Source organism: Clupea harengus, chromosome 24, assembly GCF_900700415.2.
Source record: "Clupea harengus chromosome 24, Ch_v2.0.2, whole genome shotgun sequence".
NCBI classification, from domain to species: domain Eukaryota; kingdom Metazoa; phylum Chordata; class Actinopteri; order Clupeiformes; family Clupeidae; genus Clupea; species Clupea harengus.
In genome coordinates this window covers 17,879,460-17,907,422 of record NC_045175.1, presented here as the reverse complement: position 1 = coordinate 17,907,422, position 27,963 = coordinate 17,879,460, and the positions used below count along the sequence as shown (strand labels likewise).

The following is a 27,963-nucleotide window of genomic DNA, read 5'->3' as shown; positions in this document are numbered from 1 at the left end:
TCACTGGTCCAAATGATGAGGAATGGAGCCTGACATTGTGACCTCTAATCATCTGAACTGGCCTTTAAACTCCTGCACCAAAACAGGAGAAACAACATTAACATCAATTCACAGTAAACATGATCTTTACCAGTAAACTTCCTTAACCTAATGTACATCGCAATCAGAAATATGGGTCATAAGTGTTCACAACTGCCATGATAAATTTCACACACAAATCTTGTCAATGCATGAAAATGAATAAATGACTATAAATGTAGTTTAAATCTCTGCTGTTACCTTATTTTAACACTAGGTGGCAGCAGGTGCTGTGTGAATTCAGGGAAGTACAGTGTAACATTCATTGAGAAAAGGAGGTATAATCCTGGTGTTTTCTAGTGTGCTGTGGTCAGTTGATGATATTCCTGTATGAAAGCCATGGTAGTCTAGGGTTTACAGCTCTGCTGATACCTTATTTCAACACTAGGTGGCAGCAGCATGATAAGTGAAGAGGACTGCAAATATTAAGTTCTTGCACTGGCCAGAAACCCCGCCCACCTGAAGGAGCTGAATCTTAGTTACAATCACCTAGGAGATACCGGAAAGAACAGTCTGTCAGGCTTGTGTCTGCAAACTAAAAGAGCTCAAGTAAGAGTAAGAAAAGCTTACATAAGTGATGCACCACCTCGGTCAGTGCTTGAACAACTCAATAAAGTGTTGGAAAAGCTCAACCTCATTCACGGTCGCTGTACAGACTACCAGGGGTGCAGTGGGTCATGACACCATGTCACAACATTTCAGATGATGCCTCTGTAATATTAGCGTAATGTAAAATATGTATAAAATATATTATTACAGTAATGTGTGATTATCTTTCCATTCCAATACAGTATGGAGCACGCACACACACACACACACACACACCCACACACACACACACACGTGGAGGAGAAGACTGAATCAGACCAGGCCTCGCTACATTCCTACACACACCTCTCTCTCCTCTCCTCTTGTCTGTGTCTCACCTATACATATGAGTTCACACACACACACACTCACACACACACACACACACATACACACACACACACACACACACACACACACACACACACACACACACACACACATACATACACACACATACACACACCAACATGTGCACAGAGACTCACACAAACACACACATGTCATGCACACACACACTCACGCGCACACACACACACCTGCACACAAAAACACTCTCGCAGTCACTTGCGTAAATGTCATTGTCATTGTCATGTCAAGTACCGTGTTTAATCTCCTTATATGATTTCATAGCCTTACAATGATGATCATTTCCTGAACAATATTATAATGCAAGGTGGTAAATACAGTGACCGTTGACACTCATAGCTTTTCTCTGTCGAAATGAGTGGCTCAGACCACACACATCCTGTTTTTCTCAGACTGTGTTTTCTACAGACACACACTTCCTGTACCAGGCGGTGTATGTCTCGTGCTGTGCCTTTATTTCACGATAACGCAGTCGATAGTTTACCAGTGCAACTGAAATGGGATTGAGTTACATGGGCAGAGGACAACCCTAACCCTAGGTCAGACAACAGAGAAGAATGAGGTAAGATGGATGAAGTCATGACTAGTGGCGAATATGGTTTATGTGATACTGAGACGGAATGACTTACAGCATTGACGCTGTAGGCTCTTTCACGTGACACATTTTGCCTCAGTATTTCACAGAATATGAACACTTGTGGCGTCATATCACTGCCAGACTTGTTTTAAAAACAACTAATTCAGCAAATAATTAATTTTGACTACTTACACAGTGCATCCCCCAGAGATATGTTGGGTTATTTAGCAGTCATCCAATAGTGGGTTTCTGCTATAAACAATAAAATGCACAAATAAATGTTGTGTTAGGTAGCAGATGGACTGCAATAAGTGTTAAACTGTATTCAGTTATTTCTAAGTCCTTCGTGATAGCAACACACGTCCTGTTTATGTAGAGTGGGGTTAAAGATTTCACTTCCCCATTCTCTCAAGACATGATTTCCGATGCAGAAGTTTCCTTTCTATAACACTTTTTAAATATTGTCTGTTTAAGACACATTTTCTGTCCACTTAACTTTTATATGTATTACTACATTTCACTTGATATACTATAACATTGCCATTGCCTATTATGTCAAACGTCCCCTCTCCCCCTCTCCCCCTCACCCCCTCTTCTCCCCCTCTTCTCTCTCTCCTTTCCTCCTCTCCCCCTCCCCCTCTTCTCTCTCTCCTCTCCTCCTCTCCTCTCCTCTCTCTCCCCCTCATCTCTCTCTCCTCTCCCCTCTCCTCTCCTCTCTCCCCTCCCCCCTCTTCTCTCTCTCCTCTCCTCCTCTCTTCTCCCCTCATCTCTCTTTCCTCTCCCCCTTCTCTCTCTCCTCTCCCCCTCTTCTCCCTCCATCCCCCTCTTCTCTCTCTTCTCTCCCCCTCTCTTCTGTCTCCTCTCCCCTCTCCTCTCTTCTCTACCCCTCATCTCTCTTTCCTCTCCCCCTTTTCTCTCTCTCCGCTCCTCTCTCCCTCTTCTCTCTCTCCTCTCCCCCTCTTCTCCCCCTCTTCTCCCTCTCCCCTCTTCTCTCTCTCCTCTCCCCCTTTTCTCCCTCCATCCCCATCTTCTCTGTCTCCTCTCCCCCTCTTCCCCCGCTGCCCCCCTCTTCATATTGAATCGACACAGCTGGGGGTCAGGCGGAAGCACAGAAACAAAGAGGGCAGGCGTGCAAGAGGAAACTGACAACACGTCAGTACCTGACGTACCCGTCCTAGTAATGTTTATTTTTTTACAGGTGTGGTTATTGTTAGCTCTAGGATGGAGTAAAAAAAGAAATAAGATTCCCCAACGTCTGGTCACAATTTTATTATATTATTATAAAAAGAGGTTTAAGTGCATAAGATGTTAGAGTTGGGTCTTCAGCTGCTTTGGTAGTGATACTGCAGTGTGTGGAGCTGGGAAACTCATCCCACCACAGTGGCACCACTGACGGCTTGAGACTTTTGGCTGACTGGTGTAGGGAGAGACCACCAGCCTCTCTGCTCACTGGCAGCATGCACTGGCGAAAATGGACTGTAGACCTGGGTGAGGGTGTTTAGATAGGAGGATGTTGTTGAGGGGGTGGCTACCGTCTAGTGGAGCAGTCAGTGAAGAGAAAATGAACAGAGATGTGACGTGTCCTTTATTGCCAATAATAAAATGGTACCACTATGTCTGGTCCTGTACACATGCACTGGTGAAGATGGACTGTAGACCTGGGTGAGGGTGTTTAGATAGGGGGGTGTTGTTGAGGGGAGGCTACTGGAGCATCAGAGCTTTGAACATGATGCGTGCAGACACAGGAAGTCAGTGAAGAGAGATAAACAGAGGTGTGACGTGTCCTTTATTACTAATAACAAACGGTACCACAACGACTACTGTTACATAGGCAGAGTGATGTATGCTGGTTTTCTCAATTATGTATTTTGTTGTCTCACAAACAGACACACACACACACACAAATAGAATAGAATGTAACTGAAAAAAAGACCATTTATAATCTTACATACCATATTTTGTTTTAAGCATGAACTATCCACGGACCTCCAAACATCCTGCATTTTTTAAAGCTGGGCCAGCCTGACTCCAAGGTATCCAGTTTGCAGTGGACTAATATCCAGATCCCACAATGGCCGCATCCCTGAGGCAAGTGCTGAGGAACACTCTGGACAACCTCACAGGGGGCGATTTTAAGAGGTTGAAGCACTACCTACGGGACCAGGGCCAAATCGCATGGGGAAAGCTGGAGAAGGCCGACACAGATGACACTGTGGACTTGATGGTGCAGGTGTACAGCACTGGAGCTGGGGACGTAATGCTGTCCATCTTGAAGAAGATGAACCACAACCAGTTGGCCAAGGACTTGGAGAGAGATCTGGGAAAATGTAAGTGTGTATCTTACAGTCTCTGATGAGGCGCCTGTTTGTGTATGTAGGAAGAATCATGTATATTCATCATTTCTGTTTCTCCTAACACACTTTATCTCTCTCTCTCTCTCTCTTTCACTTTCTCTCTGCTTACTTTCTTTGTGACTTTCTGTTTTATTTAATCTTTTTCTTCTCCATTTCTTTCTCACTTCTCTTTCTCTCTCACTCATTCCCTCTTTCTGTCTCTTCCTCCTCTCTGACTTTTTTTTCAATGTATCTCTTTCTCTGTCCCCCATTTCTTTCATCTCTCTCACATTCTCTCTGACCCCCTCTTTGTCCATCTCTCTTTTTACCATCTTCCCCCTTTCCCCTTTTTACAATCCTCTCTCTCTCTCTCTCTCTCTCACTCTCTCTCTTTCTCTTTCTCTCTCTCTCTCTCTCTCTCTCTCTCTCTCTCTCCCTCCCTCTCTCTATCTCACTCTCTCTCTCTTAGTGGGAGGCCAGCAGTACTCCCCAGTACTGGTCGGAGAGGGTGGAGGGGTCAACGTGAACGCCACAGCTCACTCTGCAGGTATTGTGAACGCCCCAACCGGCCGCACCATCAATGGACCCGTCGCCTTCAATTTACCGCCAGTGACCAGGCCTGAAGGGTGTCATGACCCTATGTCAGCCATTCCACAATTGCGTTCAGTGGCATATTAGCTGCAACACACACACACACACACACACACACACACACACACACATACACACACACATACCATACACACATACACACACACACACACACACACACACACACACACACTGGAAGGACCAGGCCACAGCTAGGAGGGGCTTATAACCAGCACATTGGTACTGCTAAAATAAACACACACTCACACACACACACACACACCCTCAGATACAAAATCTGTTCTGGAGGCAAACCCACATGTACACGCTGTCAGATTTGATACACATTGGCAAGGAGAAACAACAAAGAAAGGTTTTGTGTGTGTGTGTGTGTGTGTGTGTGTGTGTGTGTGTGTGTGTGTGTGTGTCAGTTAGTTATAGACTTCTGTTTTGCAAGAGCTGTCATACTTAATCTTACCAGTAGTTGTTCGTTTAGGGTTCTCGTTCCGTATTTAATCTGACCAGTAGTTGGTTCTTTAGGGCTCTCGTTACGTATTTAATCTGACCAGTAGTTGTTTGTTTAGGGTTCTCGTTCCGTATTTAATCTGACCAGTAGTTGTTTGTTTAGGGTTCTCGCTCCGTATTTAATCTGACCAGTAGTTGGTTCTTTAGGGCTCTCGTTCTGTATTTAATCTGGCCAGTAGTTGTTTCTATAGGGTTCTCGTTACGTATTTAATCTGACCAGTAGTTGTTTGTTTAGGGTTCTCGCTCCGTATTTAATCTGACCAGTAGTTGGTTCTGTTGGGTGTCATGACCCTATGTCAGCCATTCCACCATTGCGTTCAGTGGCATATTAGCTGCAACACACACACACACACACACACACACACACACACATACACACACATACCATACACACATACACACACACACACACACACACAAACACACACCACACACACACACACATACATACACACACACACTGGAAGGACCAGGCCACAGCTAGGAGGGGGTTTTAACCAGCACATAGGTACTGCTAAAATAAACACACACTCACACACACACACACACACACACACCCTCAGATACAAAATCTGTTCTGGAGGCAAACCCACATGTACACACTGTCAGATTTGATACACATTGGCAAGGAGAAACAACAAAGAAAGGTTTTGTGTGTGTGTGTGTGTGTGTGTGTGTGTGTGTGTGTGTGTGTCAGTTAGTTATAGGCTTCTGTTTTGCAAGAAGTTGTTCGTTTAGGGTTCTCGTTCCGTATTTAATCTGACCAGTAGTTGGTTCTTTAGGGCTCTCGTTCTGTATTTAATCTGGCCAGTAGTTGTTTCTATAGGGTTCTCGTTACGTATTTAATCTGACCAGTAGTTGTTTGTTTAGGGTTCTCGCTCCGTATTTAATCTGACCAGTAGTTGGTTCTTTAGGGCTCTCGTTCCGTATTTAATCTGACCAGTAGTTGGTTCTATAGGGTTCTCGTTACGTATTTTTGCCCTCAATCTGTGCCCCCTTTGCTGTAATTTGGGGATATTTCTTCAGGAAATTTGATATGTACTTTCTCCCTCGTACATGCCCTATTCTGTCTTTATGTCTTGCAGGGAATATCAAAAGGCCTCGAGAGAAAGGTAAGCAACCTTCAACCTTAGTAGATTTAATGAAGTTTACTCTCTGTTTTTCATCGTAACACTTTCTGCTCCTAATTTCGCAATTTCTTTTCATGTCATCTTTTAAGACTCCTGTGAGCGCAAACTACAGAGGAAAAGGAGGAACTCTTCTTTGAGGCAGGATCTTCGGTCAGTGTTGAAGGAGAGATTTTGTCGTGTGCATGGCAAGACAGTATGCAATTTACAGGACACCTACACAGATCTGTATGTTGTCGAAGGTCGTAACGGATGGGTGAACAATTTGCATGAGGTGATACGTATCGAGAGTAGCCCACATAGCAGTGAAGAGCAGTCAGTAACTTTAGCGAACTTGTTCCAAAAAAGCAACCATGAAAGCAAGCCTGTCTCAAAAGTCTTGACTTTGGGAATTGCTGGCGTGGGGAAATCCATTGCTGTGCAGAAGTTTGTCATGGACTGGGTCGAGGGGGAAGCAAACCAGGACATAGATCTAATTTTTGTCCTTCTATTCCGTGAGCTGAACATGCGGAAAGAGCATAGCATGAGGGAAGATTTAAAATGCAGTCTTCTTGATCTTCTCCTGTTATATCACCCTGGGCTCAATGAACTGGGAAATGCGTCCGAATTCAAAAAAGGCAAAATTCTATTTATCTTCGATGGTTTGGATGAAAGCAATCTCCTTTTAGACTTTGACAGGTGTAACGTCTCGGAACCAACAGCGAAGTCGTCAGTAGATATGGTCATTTCAAGTCTTCTTCAAGGTGTGCTACTACCTTCTGCTCTCATCTGGATTACAACCAGACCGGCGGCTGCCAATCTGATCCGTCACTTCCACCTCGAGACAGAGATCCGAGGCTTCAGTGACCCCAAGAAAGATGAGTATTTTCTCAAGGTCGTTAAAGACAAGGAGAGAGCCAATCAAATCATTGCTCACGTCAAGTCAAAGCGAAGCCTCCACATCATGTGTCACATTCCAGTCTTCTGCAGCATCACAGCCAGCGTACTCGGACAAATGCTAGACTCCGACAACAAGGAGAGACTGCCCCAAACGTTGACCGAAATGTACGCCTTTTATGTTGCCTTCCAGATGAAGCAAATAAATGTTAAGTATACAAAGAACAAGGAGGAACTGAGTCAGGAGGGCAAACAGGGGTTGCTCATTAAACTGGGAAAACTGGCATTCAATCATCTGGCGGAGAGTAAACTGAATTTCTATGAGCAGGACCTGAGAGCTTGTGAAATTGATGTCACAAAGGCCTCCCTGCACTCCGGGTTGTGCACTCAGATCTTCAATGTAGACAGTTACTGTACCGGCCAGAACATCTACAGCTTCGTGCACCTCAGCGTGCAGGAGTTTCTCGCCGCTCTGTATGTCCTGCACACTCACACCGTCACGAGAGAAAATCCCCTCATCAAAAATTCTTGGGAGAAGATCAGATGGATGCTCTGGAACTCACGGTTTGACCTTCACAAGGTCGCAGTGGACAAGGCGCTGCAGAGTGAGAAGGGACATCTGGACCTTTTCCTGCGCTTTCTGCTTGGCCTCGCGCCGATGGTGGAGCGGAAAAGTGTCATGGGCCAGTTGCTGCCGAAGCTGAACGACGGAGAACCATGCAACGACAAAACCAGCGACTACATCAAGAGTAAAATCAGGGAAGAGCTCTCGCCCGAACGGACCATCAACCTCTTCCACTGCCTAAATGAGCTGGGGGATGACTCCCTTGTTGTGGAGATCAACAGGTAAAGATTGGACATATCTTCTATCAAGAAATAAGCAGTGAAAGAAGCATACTGAATTTATGATTACCTCTTCGCTCCGATAGGTTTAAATGCATAAAGCTTTTTAGTACAAATTTGAATTACTGGCAGAAGTGTAAGAAGTTTAACGAACCACAGCTGCTAAGCAGCCATGGACACCTCCTTTTCCACTACCACTAGTTCAAGCGTCTTTGAGAACTGTGAAAAGCGTAATATAAATGTGATGTATTATTATTATTATTATTATTATTATTATTATTATTAATAGTGTCTTAGTTATTGCTCACCTGTCACTCACAACAGTTTCATGAGCTCAGGAGAAGAAGAGAAGAACCTGACTCCAGCCCAGTGTTCAGCTCTGGCTTACCTGCTGCTGATGTCAGCTGAAGACCTGAAGGAGTTTGATCTGAAGAAGTACCTGAGATCAGAGGAAGGGCTCAACAGAATGCTTCCTGTGGTGAAAGTCTCTAGAAGAGTTTGGTGAGTACAGTTTTGAGTGGGTTTTGCGGTAAAGTCTGGTTAACAACAATATTATAACTTTTTGGAAATGTATTCGGACATATTGGCTGAGAGAAGGAAGGTATCAAGGAGACCTCTCACAACTTTCTCAATCAGAAATCAGAGACTCAGTTGATCTCACAGATTTTATTAACAAACTCTAAGGGCCTCATTTACTAACATTGCGACCGCAGCTTAATCTGCGCCTTTGCCAAACCGCAAATAACGCACGGTATTTTGCATCCTATTTATCAAACAAGAACATCGTCGCGTCATCTGCGCCTAACACAGCCCCTTAGTGTTATTTAGCGCTCCGCTAAAATAGGGAAGAAAGAGCCTACGTCTTCCACCATGGATGATGAGCTCAAATTAAAATTAGAGCTTTTGGTTCACAAGGTTACAGCAAACTAACCCAGGTGAATATAGAAACTCATAAATATTTCTCCGTTTAGCCCTTCCGTCCACATTAAAAGTTGTAATCACTTTGAATTCAAGACAGTCTTTTATTGGTGAGCTGATTTTGGGAAATTCAACTTTTCAGCGAACATTGAGTTTCTGGGTTGCTATGGTTACCCCTCAGGGTGCCTGTGCAGCTTCATATTAATGAGTTTATGTTCACAAGTTCATATTCACACATATTAACATGAGTTAATCACACAAAGGCAACTGCAAACTGTTAATATGGTTCCCTAAGCTAGAGATAGCTAGGATAGTTAATAGCCAGGTTAACTGCTCCATAGCATCCCGTTAAATAGGAATACACGACACCCCTTATCTTTAAAACGGCGCATTCCAACACTGAAAATCAGGCTTTTCAAAAATGCTGCCCTAGGCAGATACATTTGAAAACTGGAGTTGTAGCGTGGACAGGGCAGGGACATTTTCAGACGTTCGGTTTGCTTGAACTATGGGTTTAAAGTAAACCATACAATGACCGGCAATTCTGGGTAAAGCGTGGCCGAACAGCTAGCTGGTGGGACAATTTTGTATATGCCTATATTAAATGATATATCAAATATAAACATTAAAAAAAAAATAACATTTCTGATGTTCGTATTTTTCAAATTTCTCGCAGGCACATAGTTTTCATTTAGCAGCTGATATGTCATGCTGAAACACCTCTTGTTTCGTTACTAATAGGGTACATAATTAGGCGCACTTTACGCATCTCCTCCCATCTCTTTGCGACGAACACCCACTTTCCCTTATACACTCCCAGCAGCGGTAATCTAAAGTGCGCCACCTTTGATAAATACGGTTTTAAGTTTTTACCCGCTATTTTACGCCTGAAACAGCCGCAATCCTGTTAGTAAATGAGGCCCTAAGTGTCAATAGGAGATGCCCCAAGGATGAATCTCACTGTATGAATGTATGTGTGTGTGTGTATGCCCCAAGAATGAATCTCACTGTATGAATGTATGTGTGTGTGTGTGTGTGTGGGTGTGTGCCCCAATGATGAATCTCTCTGTATGAATGGCGTGTTTGCCTTTTTAAAAGTTATCTGGTTACTCCTCTACCACTATGACAAGTTTCAAGTGGCTCGGCAAAGTCTAAGGATATAATACTGCTGACCAAAAATCAATGGAAAAAAAGAATAAGTAATAAGTATAGGCAAAGATAGGCACCCAAGTGGGTACAGATATCCTGAGTAGATACTCAAGGATTCATGTATTTACTTATCATGGAATTGTATTGTATTTTATTGTATTCGAGAATTACCTTTCAGGTATGGGCTGATATGAGAAATAGTTTTAATCAAAGCGCTTTACAGATGAATGCCTCAGACATCTACACATTCATACATTGATGCCAGAGGCTACTATCTAAGCTGCCAACCTGCATATCAGGAGCGCCCTGTGTGGTAGATAAGAAATAGTTCAGGCCTGTGTGTGGGGCTGGTGTGTGTGTACTACAGGGTGCTGTGGGGGTGGTGTGTGTGTACTCCAGGTTGCCGTGGGGATGGTGTCTGTGTACTCCAGGGTGTTGTGCTAATGACATGTAACACACACACACACATACAAATCTGACAAGCAGCAAATTAAGTAAAACTAAAGCAATTAAAACAGAGGAATGAATCGATGTAATGCAGTTATTAACAGTGATACTCATTTACTAGAATCTCACATGGGATACTAAATAGAAATGTAAGCAGGGTAATCCCCAAGGCTGAATTTTCAATAGTTTTTTACAAAATAGGCTCCACAAAGCAAGCTGTAATAAAATAGCATTAATGCTTATAGGGATGAATATTTTTGTAAACCTGTGTTTATACTTCAGATACAATACAATATGTCAATCCTATAGGGTCAAAAGAGAGGAGATAGACAAGTGATGTGAAACGGTGTATAAGTATAAGGACTGAATATTATCAAATGTATACGTCAACAGTATTTTTTTAAACAGGCTAAATCAGTGTCACCTGTCCAAAGCGAGCTGTCATAAAATGGCATCAGCACTAGTAGGGACACCTTCCCATCTGAGAGAACTGGACATGAGTGACAATGACATGCAGGATGAAGGATTGGAGCTGCTGTGTGCAGGACTAAGAGATCCACAATGCAAGCTGGAGACACTGAAGTGAGTAAGCACAATATCATATTCCATAATGTAATGCTATGTTTGTGTGTGTGTATGTGTTTCTTTGTATGTGTGTGTGAGTGTGTGTGTGTGTTTGCCTGCTATGTTTGGTGTTTAGTATGTAGCTCCAACCCAAGTTAACGTTTGTGGCTCACATGTCTTAACTGATGTGAAATAGATAGAGAGAGAGAAAAGGAGAGAGAGAGAGAGATAGAGAGAGAGAGAGGTAGAAAGAGGGAGGGAGGGAGAGAGAGATAGAGAGAGATACGTAGGTAGAGAGACAGATGGAGGGAGACAGAGAGCAAGAGAACGATAGAGAGTGATAAATAGAGAGGGAGGGAGAGAGAGAGTGAGGGAGGAAGAGAGAAACAGAGAGAGTGAGCAAGAGAGAGAGACAGAGACAGAGTGAGAGAGAGTGAGAGACAGAGATAGAGAGATAGAGAGAGAGAGCAGTAGAGATAGAGATAGACAGAGGGAGAGAGAGAGAGATAGAGAGAGAGGGAGAGAGAGCGAGAGAGAGAGAGAGAAAGAGAATGAGGGAGAGAGAGACAGAGAGAGAGAGAGCAGTAGAGATAGAGAAAGACAGAGGGAGAGAGAGAGACAGAGGAAGAGAGAGAGATAAATAGATAGATAGAGGATCACGCATCACGTGGCTAGCACTGATGTGCTACTTCAAAGTCATCTGTTTGCGAACCGTGGAGCATGCAGAGCAGATGGCAATAAATATCTCCACTGTGGTCTGGATCCACTGGAAAAAAACATGCTAAATCAACGCATCTATTTGTTGTTCTGGGTCTAAAGTATTTTTTTTTTCTTCGCAAGGCTCTCTGGCTGTTTAATCACTGAAAAGGGCTGTGCTCTCTTGGCCTCTGCTCTCAAATCAAACCCCTCCCATCTGAAAGAGCTGGATCTGAGCTACAATCACCCAGGAGACTCAGCTGTCAGAGAGCTCACAGACAGACGAGAAGATGCTAACTGCAAGCTGGAGCTTTTCAAGTGAGTTCTATATGTCTAAGGAATGTTTTTTTTTTTTTTTACAAATGTAGCTAAACAGAACATGTAAAAATAATAAGCATTAAAAAGTAACTAGTAATCATAGACAGAATAATAAATAATATAATATAAAATAATAATAATAAAATGAATGGAGAAATACAAATTAAATAGTAAATAATAAAATAAATAATGCAAAATTGCATTTACTTAAAAAGTAACTAGTACTCATAGAAGCTAGTAGCAATTAATAACACTCTGCTTCACCAGATGGCCACCAGGAGGACAAAAACAAATAGATTTGACCAGTGCTTCGAGAGCATCACCCTATTTAAAGCCCCATTATGTGAGAATTGGTTTTGCTACTGAGCTCCCAGTAGAGTTTGCTTTATATACAGTACTGAAGGCGTAGTCCTAGAAAGATTTTTGATATTTGAACTTAACCGTCAGTCAAAGGCACCCTCTCTTTCAGCCCTCCTGAAGCAACATTGGAGGTCAGGTGTCACTTGTCATTGATTGGCTGGTATAGTGCATTAGAGGTCAGTTGTGCCTTGCCATTGATTGGCTTGCATAGTGCATTGGAGGCCAGTTGTCCCTTGTCATTGATTGGCTGGTATAGTGCATTAGAGGTCAGTTGTGCCTTGCCATTGATTGGCTGGCATAGTGCATTGGAGGTCAGGTGTGCCTTGTCATTGATTGGCTGATATAATGCATTGGAGGTCAGGTGTACCTTGTTATTGATTGGCTGGTTTAGTGCATTGCTGTTCCCCACTTACAGCACCAGGATGGTGCCCGGACACTGGAGTGACAGTGTAATAGATCAGTGGGGGCTGAGGAGGACTACTCCTTTAACAAACAGTTGCATTGTACTGACCCACACTATTTCAAAAGCAGACATGTAAGATGACATGGCTGAAGGCTACAAATAAAAGCCTCCACCCTCCTCAGCCCCCAGTTTTCCTCAGCCTCTTCAGCCTCCACCCTCCTCAGCCTCCACCCTCCTCAGCCCCCACTGTCCAGCCTCCACCCTCCTCAGCCTCCTCAGCCTCCTCAGCCTCCTCAGCCTCCACCCTCCTCAGCCCCCACTGTCCTCAGCCTCCTCCACCCTCCTCAGCCTCCACCCTCCTCAGCCTCTTCTACCCTCCTCAGCCTCCACTGTCCAGCCTCCACCCTCCTCAGCCACCACCCTCCTCAGCCTTCTCTCATTCATTCATTCATTAATTCGTTCATTCATTCATGCTCTCATCCTTAGCTATGCCAACGGAGGGAAGATCAGGATGAAACCAGGACTGAGAAAATGTGAGTGTTGACTGACACATTTCTGGCTTTATCTGAGGATTGATTGATTGATTGATTGATTGAAATAATCAATGAATTCTGAATACAAGTGTGAATTGTTGGCTCTCTAGCCCATGCTTTGGTCATTCTCTAAGAGTGTAGCTTTTAGCAATAATACCATTTTGAACAGTGTAACAGATGGCTAGTGGTTCCTCTGGTAACACCTTTCATAAACGTCTGTTGTGTCCCCATCTTTTTAATGTCAGACGCACGCGAACTCACCCTGGACTCGAACACCGCCCACAAACAGCTGCGTCTATCAGAAGGGAACAAGAGGGTGACATGGATGGCGGACGATCAGCCGTATCCCAACCACCAAGACCGCTTCAAGACCCTGCATCAGGTTCTTTGCATCGAAGGTCTGATCGAAGAGCGCTTCTACTGGGAGGTCGAGTGCACCAAAGACTTCTACATCGGCGTTACACACAAATACGACGATGAGGACAGTGAGTTTAATAGCACAGTGATTGGACACAACGTCATGTCCTGGAGTCTGGAATGTTCCAAGGGGCAGTACATCGCCAGACATGAGCATGAACTCAAGGTGATACCCTGCACACCCTCTAGCCAACGGAGAATCGGTGTGTATCTGGATTGTCTTGCTGGAACTGTTTCTTTCTATGTTGCAAAAGCCAACTCGTCAACCCATCTGTACACGTTCAAAGACAACGTTTTCACAAAGCCCCTGTATCCAGGGTTCTGGCTTAACTGGGACGCATCCATATATTTATGTTCGATGACGTAGTGTAGGCCTGTGAGGCACATTAAATGTGTTAATGTGACGTTTGCTATTGTTAAAATACAAAAAAGGCTTTTGGACCAAAAATGATGATTAGTTCACAAAAGTACCTTTGGTATGTATCTGCATTCAATGTGTCGGTTTTTTTTTTGGAGTGAAATAGTCTACAGTGTTTGTTTTTGTTCCTACTGAAAAAACAAACATAAAAGGTTTGGTCCACACTGCGAAAGGTTGTTGACATTTAGGCTGAACAGCCAATCAAATTACACCCCTACTTTCTGTGCTTCTGAAGTTCTGTGTTGATTGGCTGGGATTGTTTATTGCTCGATCAAAGCCACTATATTTGTTACCCATTTACTGAGCACAGTTGAATCCATATAATGCACAAGCTACAATACTATGGAATTGTGGGACATCTTTTATTTGTTTCCTTGGCAAGTTTTACTTTGTGTTACATTTTTTGTTTGTTTTTTTTCTTTTTGAAGGTTCATGTTGACTGCAAAACCCACAAACTATAACTCTGTGAAATGATCATTGTATATACAGTATATGTGTGTGTGTGTGTGTGTGTGTGTGTGTGTGAGAGAGAGAGAGAGAGAGAAGGTGAATACCTTCTTACTGCTTCGCACTGGAGTAACGGAAGAGGGGCATTGGACTCACACACACACTAACACACACACACACACACGCCTAGTTAGGCATTTCACTAGCCCTCTGTCCTTATTGCCTTCTTAATTAAGTGATGGCATGAGTAGTGTTTGACATGAAGTGTGTTATGTATGTATGTAAACAATATGTGTTGTGTGTGTAAGAGGTGTGTCAATAGGGTAATATATGGTTTTGGGTGCATTGGTGAACTTGGTGGTGGGCTTATGTATATATTCATCCCACTTATTATGTGTTCTATAGGACTAATGTGGGGAGGGCTACCCTACTGAAATGGTTTGGTCCAATTAGGGTTGATTGGACCAATTGAGCCCAAAGGGCAGCCTTTTTTAATGGGTGCCCAATTCCCGGAGAGGGAGTGTGAGAGAAGGACTACTTACCTGCTGTGGGGTGAAGTGAATACTGTGAATACTGTGTGTATTGTATTATGTACTGTAATGCAGTAGGCCATAAACAGAGCAGTATCTCAGAATTGTATCAGTGGACATTAACCTCATTGAATGATGAGGACAGTGTGACTGGAAAAACACACACACACACACACACACACACACACACACACACACACACACACACACACACACACACACACACACACACACACACAGGGTTCCGGGCTATTGGACCAGGAGGTCATTTCTACAATATTGTTAAAAAATAACACCCATTCTGAGCACAAGTGAAGTTTGCCAATTTCAACCAATAACCAAACCAGAAACCAGCCATCATTCAGTGGTCTCATGGCAGCCACCTGCCTTTGACCAAGTCGCCCACATTACTGAAATGGTCATTCTAGTATCTGTTGACACTCTTTAGTGTCATAGGGATTTGTTGCTGTGCCATCCTGTGGCAGAGAAGCACAGATTTGTCTGGATGCACTGCTGTCTTTCCCGAGGTACCATGGATCTGAAGCCACTGCCTTCTTTGGGGACTTACACTACCTGCAAAACCATGTATATATAATGGTCATGAACATTACATTATATTTAGTCATTTAGCAGATGCTTTAATCCAAAGTGATGTAAAAAGGAGAGAATAAGCAAAGACGTGAATAAAACTGTACCTCTAAACTTGTCTGAAAGAAACTGTAATTACCATTAGTCTATTTTAGTTGTCATTGTCAATTTTGGGCCTCAATATTTGCCGTGAAAGAATGCTTTACCACTTACCTTATCGACAGAAAATAAACTACTATTTGATGGTCAAGCTTACAATGGTCGATCACGCTTCCCTAATGAGGTTAAAAACAACACTGAGCAACTCCTCAACCTCAAGTCAACAGTGTGTGCCATGTATGTAAGCCACACACAGAATATGTCATGTCAGTTTATTGAATTTAAGTTCAACCCCCTAAAAAAAGGCAGCTTTTTAGTCAGTTGGGCAGTTGAGATGTGGAAGATCATATCACATGTTGTCAAACTATAGAAGCATGACTTGCCTTGTCTAGTGAGTGAGTGAGTGAGTGAGTGTGTGTGTGTGTGTGTGTGTGTGTGAGTGAGTGAGTGAGTGAATGTGTGTGTGTATTAAAAAAAGCAATTACACTATACACTCTCTGATTTTCATATTATAACCTGCATCATTTGAATTTGCTGTCCAGCAATTACAACATGTCTTCAAAACGTTCACGTCTTTTAAAATTTGATTTATTTTCTCTTGGCCTACTGCTTCGGCTTTGATCAGTACCCAAGCTGTGTGTGTGAGTGAGTGAGCGAGCGAGCGTGCGTGCGTGCGTGTGTGCGTGCGTGAGTGTGTCTGTGTACAAGCAAAATTAAGTTTTGGCAAAATAAAGTTTACAATAAACAGTGAATGCTTATTCATGCTTTTAAATGAGGACAAAGATAATGGAAAACTTAGCTGCTTGTTATCAAGAAACCAGATCCACAGACCACTTTGATTGTATTTATTTTTTTTTTTTTTAATTTAAAATATTGTAAAGAAGAGTATAAAAGAATGAAGTAACGGAATGTGACAGAATGTTTCCAAGGAACAGCAAACCAATATGTTGTAGGCTAATGTATCTGAGAACCTGACTTTTTGGTGTTGGCATCTGTCAACGGCTTTCCCTCTTATCCATGTGTGGGTTGTGAGTGAACTCTAACCCTAACTGCTACTTTTAGCGTTTAGAGAGAGCCTTGGACATACATGATCATTATATGACAGCTGTTTAAAAATGGGATCTACAGATAAAAAATACTTGATATTTCTCAAATGTCTCAACCTTGTTCAACAGAAACAAATGGAAATTGAGATAGAGGATAAAATGAAAAAGAAACATTAAAAAGTATATATTTTACATAGAAGCAATTACGTTAATTCTGATATCCACCCATCCCCCAACAAAATAACGAATCCCTGATTTCAACATGTGAACAAATGACGACACTCAAATATATAGCCAAATCTGGCAGGGACAAGTCTTCCTTATTACATTAATATTCATGATAAAATGTTTATGTTTAAAAAGGCAGATCGTAGAAAACCATGGCTCATTTAGGTAGACCTGTATCCATATCAGAATTTAAGTAAAAATCTTAATGAGTAAAACAATGCATCTGTGATTGACACACAATTAACATTTTATGGCTAAATCTTTAAATCTTTAAATGTATTTCATAAGGGTAAAACAAACAATGTTTCTTTGGCTTGTTCACACAGGAGAGCCGTTAGAGGAGTGGGCTCTTGGCCCGGCTGCAGCACACGTACACGCAACCATAGTAGTGTGCTGGAGCCAGCACACACAGACGCAGACGCAGACACAGACGCAGACGCAGACGCAGACGCAGACGCAGACACAGACGCAGACGCAGTAATGCAGAAGCTCTTCTCTAAGTTATTAATTTTTGTCATTTGGTCATTGTTTGTTTATATTTATGTATTTATCTGTTTATCTACCATAATAATAAACAGTAAAACCAATCTACCTGAAAAAAAAAAATACAAATATAGAATGTTTAAATTGGTTTGACATCAGCAATTCATTTGCTGAAGATTTAGAAAAGGATCAATTCATAATTCTACACATCACGTCTATACATTTTAAGTGAGGCAATCTCCATTTCTTTAGCAGATACATACAAGGGTTCTTTGGTGCCAAACATTTACTGCAGAACCTTTCATGAATGTACGAGACCTACGTAGAGCCGTTGCCGGTTGTCCTGGGAACAAGCCAAACAATCCAATTTAAACAGCACCGTTTCTCCTTCTCAAAAGGGCACAGCAGAAGACTACATTGCAGACTGCTCAATGTCCTCCACCAGTAGAGGGTCATGAGCTTTCACAGCCTCATAAAACCTATCTTGGGCCGTGGTGCCTTTCCTGTCCAGCATGCTCATGAGGGTATAGTTCTTTTCCTGTCTGGTTGTCTTGCTTTGCACCTCCTCCCTTTCCAGAGAGGTGAGGACTTTGTTGCGCTCCAGGTCGATCAGAAGAGGGGCAAGGACACCAAGACGGACCTCTAGCTCCCCCTTGTGTTTCTTGAAGAACCCATGACCTGATATAAAAAAAAACATGGTAGTAAGGAAGAAATAATGATGATTCTGATGGTGAAAGAAATGGCACTCATTTAATAATGCCCTCTCCATATATGATGCATACAGTCTAAAATAACTGGTAGGGCTAGTCTGTAAATTATCAAAGAAATCGGGATGGAAGACAACATATCCCCCTTTTCTGATGCCAAACTGGCCATAGCTATACCTATTGTTAAAGGCTGTTGATACACCATGTCAGAAACACATAGAGAGACAAACATGAGGTTGTCCTGAAGGAAAATAAAATGTATTAAACGATGTAGCATTTTATAGCCACCTTTCATGTGGTTAAATGTATCTATTTTTCCTCTTTCCCTTTCACTGCCAAAAACTATCATTTTCATCATCATCATTTAAACATGTTATAGACATGATATAGACCCTTTACATGTCTGTCTATAAAGTCTCACTTACTTACAAATATAAAAAACATACCTCGGTTTATGTTATGGTTGTGTGTGTGTTTGTGTGTGTTTTTGTGTGTGTGTGTGTACTGCAGTTAATATGCCACTTGATCCAAATGTCTGACAGTGGGCCATTACCCCCTTCTTGCTGTGGCATGTGCCTTCCTCCAAAGTTGAAGGTGACAGGGCCTCTGATGGTGCAGCCAGTCACGGCTGGGGCGTTCACCATCCCTCCAGAGTGAGCAATGGCGTTCACGTTGACCCCTCCACCCAGACCTAGGGAACTCTGCTGGCCTCCCACTTAAAGAGAGAGAGAGAGAGAGAGAGAGAGAGAGAGAAAGAGAGAGAGATCGGGGGAATATGTGGGGTGAGAGAGAAGGGGTCAGGAGAGAGTGAGAGAGAGAAGGGGTCAGGAGAGAGTGAGAGACAGAAGGGGTCAGGAGAGAGTGTGAGAGAGAAGGGGTCAGGAGAGAAGGAGAGAGAGAGAAGGGGTCAGGAGAGAGTGAGAGACAGAAGGGGTCAGGAGAGAGTGTGAGAGAGAAGGGTCAGGAGAGAAGGAGAGAGAGAGAAGGGGTCAGGAGAGAGTGAGAGACAGAAGGGGTCAGGAGAGAGTGAGAGAGAGAAGAGGTCAGGAGAGAAGGAGAGAGAGAGAAGGGGTCAGGAGAGAGTGAGAGACAGAAGGGGTCAGGAGAGAGTGAGAGAGAGAAGGGGTCAGGAGAGAAGGAGAGAGAGAGAAGGGGTCAGGAGAGAGTGAGAGAGAGAAGGGGTCAGGAGAGAGTGAGAGAGAGAGAGAGAGAAGGGGTCAGGAGAGAAGGAGAGAGAGAGAGAGAGAAGGGGTCAGGAGAGAGTGAGAGACAGAAGGGGTCAGGGAGAGAAGGAGAGAGATGAAAGAAAGAGGGAAAGGTGGAAAGTGACAAAGAGAAAGATACATTGAAAAAAGACAGAGGGAAGAGATGGAAAGAGGGAATGAATTAGAGATAAAGACCAGAAAGAAAAAAAGGAGACACAAAAAGAGAAATAGTGTTATGAGAAACAGAAATGATGAATATATATATGATTCTTCCCACATGCCCAAACAACCGCCTCATCAGAGACTGTGAGCTACACACTTACATCTTCCCAGATCTCTCTCCAAGTCCATGGCCAACTGGTTGTGGTTCATCTTCTTCAAGATGGACAGCATGACGTCCCCAGCTCCCATGCTGTACACCTGCACTATTAAGTCCACATTGTCGTCTGTGTCGGCCTTCTCCAGCTTTCCCCATGCGATTTGGCCCTGGTCCCGAAGGTAGTGCTTAAACCTCTTAAAATCAGCCCCTGTGAGGTTGTCCAGAGTGTTCCTCAGCACTTCCTTCAGGGTTGCAGCCATTGTGTGGTCCAAATGTATTAGTCAGCTACTAACTGGATGCTTTTGCCTCTGGGAAAATGCCGTTTCTGTCAATAAAGGTTGAATGAATGAATGAATGAATGAATGAATGAAAGAAATAATGAAAGAAAGAATGGATGAATGAATATATGAATGAATGAATGAATGAATGAATGAATGAATGAATGAATGAATGAAAGAAATAATGAATGAATGAATGAATGAATGAATGAATGAATGAAAGAAATAATGAAAGAAAGAATGGATGAATGAATGTATGAATGAATAAATTAATGAATGAATGAATGAATGAATGCTATTCTAAGTGTATTTCCTCTCTGACTCAGTCCACTACTGCCTATTACTTTTTTGACAAATAATGAACGGATGACTGAATGGAAATGTAGTATCTATGTATATAACTATATGACATTAACTATATGTAGTATCTATGTAGTACTCACTGTATATAACTATATGACATTAACTATATGTAGTATCTATGTAGTACTCACTGTATATAACTATATGACATTAACTATATGTAGTATCTATGTAGTACTCACTGTATATAACTATATGACATTAAGTTCCTACGACGGACAATCCATACCTAATTCTTAAGGTTCAGTACCAATCGATAAACGGGAAACACTTTTATAAATGTAAATGAAATACTGACACACTGAAGCACGGAGTTAGGGAAGGGATGTAATGTAAAGGAAATACATAGTGAAGTGCCCGTTCTAGGGATGGAATGTTAAGGAAATACATAGTGAAGTGCCCATTCTAGGGATGGAATGTAAAGGAAAAACATATTGAAGTGCCCATTCTAGGGATGTAATGTAAAGGAAATACATAGTGAAGTGCCCATGCTAGGTCTACAGAGTACCAAACCTGCACTCAGACTGCAACGCCAAAGAGCCAGGCTCGAATGGTATGGCAGTCAGAGCACATACTCATCTGGTGTGTCAAAGCAAACCAAAGCAAAACGTGTAGATCAATCTGATCAACTATAACAGATCTCATCAATACATTCAGAGTATTGTCTACTATCTGTTTAGTATATTGTATCCATGGCGACTGGTTTTGTTTACTGTTGCTTAGTAATATGTGATAGTTTGTTTACTGTCCCTTAGTAATATGTGATAGTTTGTTTGCTGTTGCTTAGTAATATGTGACAGTTTGTTTGCTGTTGCTTAGTAATATGTGATAGTTTGTTTACTGTTGCTTAGTAATATGTGATAGTTTGTTTACTGTTGCTTAGTAATATGTGATAGTTTGAAGAAATAGAGTGGCAGAGGCTATTTTTTGATATAGTTCATAATAATTTCCTCAGTAACATTATAGCACAACTATTGCATAAAATTAATGTCAGACTTGGAGTTGTGGCGACTGCAATGATCTACTCACTGAACCTCTGCAGCCTCCAGACCAGGCCACTACGTCACATCAGCTGTTCTAATAGCAAGGGCAACCATAAGACAGCATCGGACTGAGACAGCTCTTTTCTGACCAGGGGTCAAGGGCTTTTGGCTCGACAATGCTTGAGGCGTGTCAAGGTGAAAGGCAGGGCTTGCAGAGTCAGGTAAAAGATTTTTAGCACCAAAAGAAGTCAATATGAAATAACCTACAGGCTACCAAAATAACCTTAACCAATAATTAAAAAAGGAGAAACGTTGGACCTGGTCGGCACACGAAATCAGGTCTCGGCTTAATATTTGGGCTAAAAAAAAAGCACAATGGTAGCTTGATGAATTAAGAGAGACTGAACAGCCAACACATTTGTAATACTTTTGATAGGAGTCATTCTGATTGATGGGCGTAAAAGCTAAGAGATGTCGAGTTGCTACTGGAGCATGCATCAATTATAACTTAAAAAAACGTGAACTTGCCCTGGCTGTGTTACATGACAGGCAGGCAGGTTATAGACACGGTGCATGTCATGCTCCAGAACAGTGGTCGCTCAAATCTCAATATATTTATACTGTGCATAAAATACAAAACATACTGGCTCAAATCTCAATATATTTATTGTTGTTGATGTCGAACATGCAGTGGCATATAAAAGCGGAAGAAAATCGATTTTCAGAACTATCAGGGTACTAATTTTAGAAATGGCGCAATTAAATTGGTGTATGTAATGGTTTATGGATCTAATTTCAACAAATTTCAGCTGGCTCAAATGAACACAATATGTATGGAGGTTTAATTATCATCAAATTACTGCATGATTGTCTAAGCTAATTTATTGCAATGAACGATTAGCATGATATGCGAGTCATGGTGTGCTTTAAACAAAGGCTAACGTTATCTTTACTTATGGAAATAATTATAGACTAGCTTACTATCTAACGTGAACTATGCCTATAGCTGGCTTATAGTAGAGCCATGTATTCAGACTACCTGTGGTATGGTTTGCTATTGGTAGTATTCCAGTAACCTACATGACAGTTTTAGAAATAGAGGAGTCTGACGAGTCTGTTTACCTTATGAGGGATATGCTTTATTTGAGTGTTAACTGTACATTCCACAAAACGAAGATACGAAACGGCCGTCACTTCGGTTTCCGTTACATTCCTTTTCTTAACTCAGTCTGTTGTAGGTCGTCGGTGCCTGCCATCCATGTATTGCATAATATCATCTCAACGTGAACTCCCCACTTGATGACGTTTACACCAAGGCGCACGTTATGGGCGGGTTTTTAGTAGAATAGAAAATGTGTTTTATGTTCTCGCGCCATCAGCCCCGGTTGGCCCAAAGATAGTCCTAGCTTGCACTGGCTCGATAGTGGAATCGCGGCCATTGAACCTATCTCCTTAAGTATGCCTATCTGTGGAGACATGTAGGTCTACTTATTGGGATGCATTTGGACACCTAAGCAAATCTCCTTCAAACCGTAAGAAGAGAAATTACAGTAACAGTTCAATTCAGTTTTTTACAGTTATTCAGGTAATCAGACACATGCATATCTCTGTAGGGACCCTTTCCATGTTGTCAGACACGTATAATAATATTATGAGCCTGTAATTGGCGAAAACGCGCGGTTTACTTTGACGAGGGTGCTTGCCTCATAGGATTTCATTGTAAACCCACAGCTGTTTTGCGCTTGCCGGTTACTGTGTTCCAACTCAATACGGGACCGATTTCGATCGTTTTTGTCCCTTGTAAAATCTGCACCCAAAAAGAAATGGAAATAGGTCCCAGGTTGTTCATATCGAGGTTTCGCGTAAGCTCACAGTAAAATTGTGTTAGTCCACCCCTAGTTTCCTTATTTCTGTCGTTGTTTTCGCAAAACTCTCCCGTTAAGTCGATTTAGCGACTACTTTTTGTTTGATTATAGATTAGTGCATCGTTATATTGATTCAGTGCTTACCTGATATTCGAGTTATACGTTGATATTGGTCAAAATCTGAAGGAATAAAGGAGCGTGCGTTCGTTGACAAACTATTAGAACTTTACTTTCGGTTTAAACCGAATGCGTTTCCGTGTACGTAACTGTCATACGGTGCACAATGTAGGACATATTTCAGGGTTAGTTCTTGGATATTGCATAAACCTTCTGCGTTGCAATATTTAGGCTACATTTTAATACACAGACTGTATGTTACCCCTTCAAACCATATGCTGATAAAGCCAGCCTTGTGGATGAACAGCTGTCACTTTTGGCATAGCCAGTAGCGTCATTAGGTCCGATTACTTGAGGCTATAGCCCCGAATATTTTAAGACTGACTGAACACGCAGCGTATTGAATTGTGTTGACCCACCCCAGTCTTTCAGTTCATTTAAGTTCAAATAGACTTGCTTTACTGATATGAGACTATGAGAAGCACACTTAAATGCATACATTTAGGCTGTTCAGGGCAAAAAAAAGAAAACAAAATAGTTTTGTGTTTTGTCACTATTAGGGAAAGTTTCCCGATAGCAGCTACCAGACAACCATTCAGATAGGGAGGAAACCAAAAGAAACACGCAAACGAAATGTCCGATAGGCAAAGAACTTCCCAGCAGGTCAGATCACGGGGTGAGAGCCAGGCCCTCTCTCTCTCCACCGCTAGGAGATTCCACTCCGCTTTTTCTGAGTGCTCCTCCCAGGTGTGCCATTATCAAATGTTGCTCATCTCCCTCAGCAACTCGCTCACCTGTGTAAACCGGCACTCCCCCTGGTGTATGGGATGTGAAAGTGGTAGTGTACTGTGTAATGCATCTCTCTGCCTATCGTAACAGTCACGCATACAATCTTAATATCTAGGTAGATATACCTCCCTAACCTACCCAATGTCGATCTACCTTCAACTACCTTCAACTTTGCTCCTGAGCTCTTCAACAGCTAGAAACGCCACTCTGCATAGCCCTTGCCTGGTCTAGTCTGGTCCAAACTCATCAAGGCTGGCTTATAGCCTACTGGTAGACCAGTATCTGCACTGAAGCATTGCAGACATGTTCAAAACATTAGCGGCTACTGTTGCAGCTCCTAGTTCTAATTCCCTATGCCTTATAGGCCGCAACATGAACCACGAAAAGTCCTTTAGAAAACGAATCCCGCTCCACAGGCGCGCATCTACACAATCTTTAGCTCATAAAAAAGAACGAGTCGTGCTTAGCTACCAAAAAAAAGTTCGTCGCTGACTTTCCAGTCAATTTTTGGTGCGTCTATGTTTTATGCCGAACTAGTTTCTTCAGAGCGCACAAGGATCTTGGTCGCGAGTGCTGGCACTTTTCGACACGTGATCATGCTACACCAATAAGGTAGCTGCTTTTTGTCAACAGAGTTGCAAGATGGCGTCCACCATGCCTTCGTCGTGCAGTACGGAAGACGAAGAAAATACACCGGAATGTCTTAATAAATCAAAAAACAAACATTGTTTTATGCATATTACTTCAGTCAAGCACGAGGAGGTACATTATTTCACCACTACACGATGGAATACATACAGGACAAGCCTACAAACGTGGCTCGGGTTGGAGGGTGAGTCTCGAGACATGGCTGAGAACTTCAAACACTGTGTTGATGTGGAGTTTGAAAATATTCCCGAGGATGCATGGGCCAGCTGAGGAAGGCCTTAATTGAACTGGTGAAAGCCAATGAAGGCCTTGATGCTTCAAACTACAGGTAACTGCAATGCATTTTTCTCTCAAGTCTTATTATTTGTCATGTGCAAGTCCAGCTTTACACAACATGTGTGTGACAGGCCTGAGAAACTGTTTTTAAGTCTTGCTGTTTGCACAGACATGTACCAGTTGGCAACAAGGAGAATAGCTGGTGTGTGTGTGTGTGTGTGTGTGTGCGTGTGTGTGCGCGCGCGCGTGTGCGTGCGTGTGCGTGTGCGTGCGCGTGCGTGCGTGTGTGTGTGCGTGCGTGTGGTGTGGTTAGTGATGTTGTGTGCCTTTCTTGGGCATCTTTGGTGTTAAATGTGCTGTATGGCAGATAGGTTCTCTCAAGTCTTATTATTTGTCATCTGCAAGTCCAGCTTTACACAACATGTGTGTGACAGGCCTGAGAAACTGTTTTTAAGTCTTGCTGTTTGCACAGACATGTACCAGTTGGCAACAAGGAGAATAGCTGGTGTGTGTGTGTGTGTGTGCGTGTGTGCGTGTGTGCGTGTGTGCGTGCGTGCGTGCGTGCGTGCGTGCGTGCGTGCGTGCGTGCGTGCGTGCGGTGTGGTTAGTGATGTTGTGTGCCTTTCTTGGGCATCTTTGGTGTTAAATGTGCTGTATGGCAGATAGGTTCTAGCCTGTTATGTCTTGTACCACCTCCACCACTCTCTGCTTTTCATGATACTCCTGTGACTCTTAATTGTCATTGTTTTGTTGTGTTGCAGACAGGATATGTTGAAGAAGAGGCTGACTCGTGATTTCCCCCATCAGTATCAAAAACCTAGAACGGTCACGTAGAGCTGATGCAGGGTCACAACGCATACAAATCTTAGACCCGGATCAGAGGACCCCAACCCAATGGAAAAAGTTTCTCTCAGAAGGAACAAATAAGGAAGCACTTGCCGAATTCCTGTATGTTGCATGGAAAAATGCAGACCTTACAATAGTGGGCAAAAACCTCTGCTTGTACATCGCACATACAAATCAATGTCACTGTGTGACTGTTAAGGAGAGTGTACAGTCTGTTCGTGTTGTTGAAGACCTGTTGTTGTTTTTACATGCACAACATGCTGCATGGGAGCATAAAGCTGTCATTATCAAGAGCTCTGACACTGATGTGGCAGTCATTGCTGTAAGTGTGTAGACAGATTTCCCATGCAGTTTATATGTTTTAACAGGGACTGGCAACAGGACACGTATCATTGACATTACCAAGGTGTCATCAGCAAACAAAATATAAGTGCTCCATCACCTGCTGAATGTGGTTGGCAAATAGAGGATGGGACCTTGCACCTGGATGACCAGAAATCCGGCCCCTGACAGTGGTTTGCATGTGATACACTGCGGCTGCAAAGGTGCCTGTGAGACAGGAAGATGTTCCTGTTTTTCTGCAGGACTGTGTTACAGACTTATGTCGTTGCTGTAATTGTGCCAACACAAAAGAAACTGAGGAACTGGAAGATAACTCTCCTGACACTGACAGTGAGGACTGAGTGTCCTTAATCTGTTATTTCTTATTTAGTTTTGTACAGTTTTATATATCATATTTCATATTTTTCATAAAGATTGTTTTTATGGTTCATCAGTGTTGTTTTCATTTGTGGAAGAATGAATGAATGAACGAACGAACGAACAAATGGTCATTGGTATAAGTACAATTACTGCCTTTTATTGATACAAGGAAGGAGGTTTATTTGTCACATACATAGAAATACTAACGTAAAGCATGTAGTCATTGTGTGTGTTCAGGATACGGAATGCTTGAGGAAAGAAGCTCCTCCTCAGTCTCTCTGTTCTGGTCTTGTAGCAGCAGAGACGTTTGCCTGACCTCAGTGTTTTGAAAAGTCCATGGTCAGGATGTTAGGAGTCCTTTACAATACTTTGGGCCCTGGTATGTAGTCTTCTCTTGTAGGTCTCCTGCAGAATAGGGAGAGGTGCTCTGATGATGCGGCACTGCAGTCACAGGCTGTACAGTTCCCATACCAAGTGATGATGCTGTCAGGACACACAGCTGATGGGTGCTGATGCTATGAACTTCCTCAGCTGACGTAGGAAGTACAGTCTTTGCCTTGATTTCTTCAGTGTGTGCTGGGTGTTCACAGTCCATGTTAGATCGTCAGTAAGGTGTATTCCCAGGTATGTCAAACTTGATCTAAATGACTTAACATAAGCATAACATTATCGTATATTTGCCTCATTGTTCTTATGGGACGCGTCTATGTATACAGCACTATTTAGAACCCATTTAGCCCACTTTTGAGGATGTTCGGGTGTTTTCCTCTTTATCGGTAACGTTGAATCTAACCACGGGAGCCGCCATCTTGCCATTCTGTTGACAAAAAGCAGCTACCTCATTGGTGTAGAACGATCACGTGTCGAAAAGTGCCAGCACTCGCGACCAAGATCCTTGTGCGCTCTGAATAAACTAGTTCGGCATAAAACATAGACGCACCAAAAATTGACTGGAAAGTCAGCGACGAACTTTTTTTTGGTAGCTAAGCACGACTCGTTCTTTTTTATGAGCTAAAGATTGTGTAGATGCGCGCCTGTGGAGCGGGTTGAAACGAAAACAGTGTTCATGTTGCGGCCTATTAAGAGCACAACACTACTGTTGTTGTTATAACGGCATCGTTATTAATGTGCATTGTTATTAATAGGCATACTAGGCATAATAATTAATGTGCATTGTTATAAATAGGCCTGGGCAATGTATTATATAGATAACTTCAAAGGATGAGGTATTAGGTTTACATTTAATTAATATGAATTGTTATTAAAAGGCCTACTAGGCAATGTATTATATAGATAACTTCAATGGATAAGGTA

General features: G+C 42.6%; 2 protein-coding genes across 3 annotated transcripts; one reads left to right on the top strand and one right to left on the bottom strand.

The window, feature by feature from the left end:
- The first annotated feature begins 1,460 nt into the window (after positions 1-1,460).
- Positions 1,461-15,211, top strand: LOC116219378 (NACHT, LRR and PYD domains-containing protein 12-like). Of its 2 annotated transcripts, none has more exons than XM_031562672.2 (10): positions 1,461-1,597; positions 3,661-3,939; positions 4,415-4,492; positions 6,147-6,173; positions 6,281-7,910; positions 8,232-8,408; positions 10,830-11,003; positions 11,826-11,999; positions 13,249-13,295; positions 13,541-15,211. In XM_031562672.2, the coding sequence occupies exons 2-10, from the start codon at positions 3,684-3,686 to the stop codon at positions 14,077-14,079; spliced, it is 3,102 nt and encodes a 1,033-aa protein (XP_031418532.1). In that variant the 5' UTR covers positions 1,461-1,597; positions 3,661-3,683; the 3' UTR covers positions 14,080-15,211. The 2 variants fall into 2 exon arrangements, with proteins under 2 accessions (XP_031418532.1, XP_031418531.1); XM_031562671.2 differs by having other exon boundaries at positions 3,581-3,939.
- Positions 15,212-16,812: 1,601 nt separating this feature from the next.
- LOC116219384 lies at positions 16,813-20,107 on the bottom strand. Its single transcript, XM_031562695.2, has 3 exons — positions 19,787-20,107; positions 18,812-18,973; positions 16,813-18,229 (listed from the first exon to the last, which is right to left on the bottom strand). The coding sequence occupies exons 1-3, from the start codon at positions 20,040-20,042 to the stop codon at positions 17,964-17,966; spliced, it is 684 nt and encodes a 227-aa protein (XP_031418555.1). The 5' UTR covers positions 20,043-20,107; the 3' UTR covers positions 16,813-17,963.
- Positions 20,108-27,963: the final 7,856 nt, after the last annotated feature.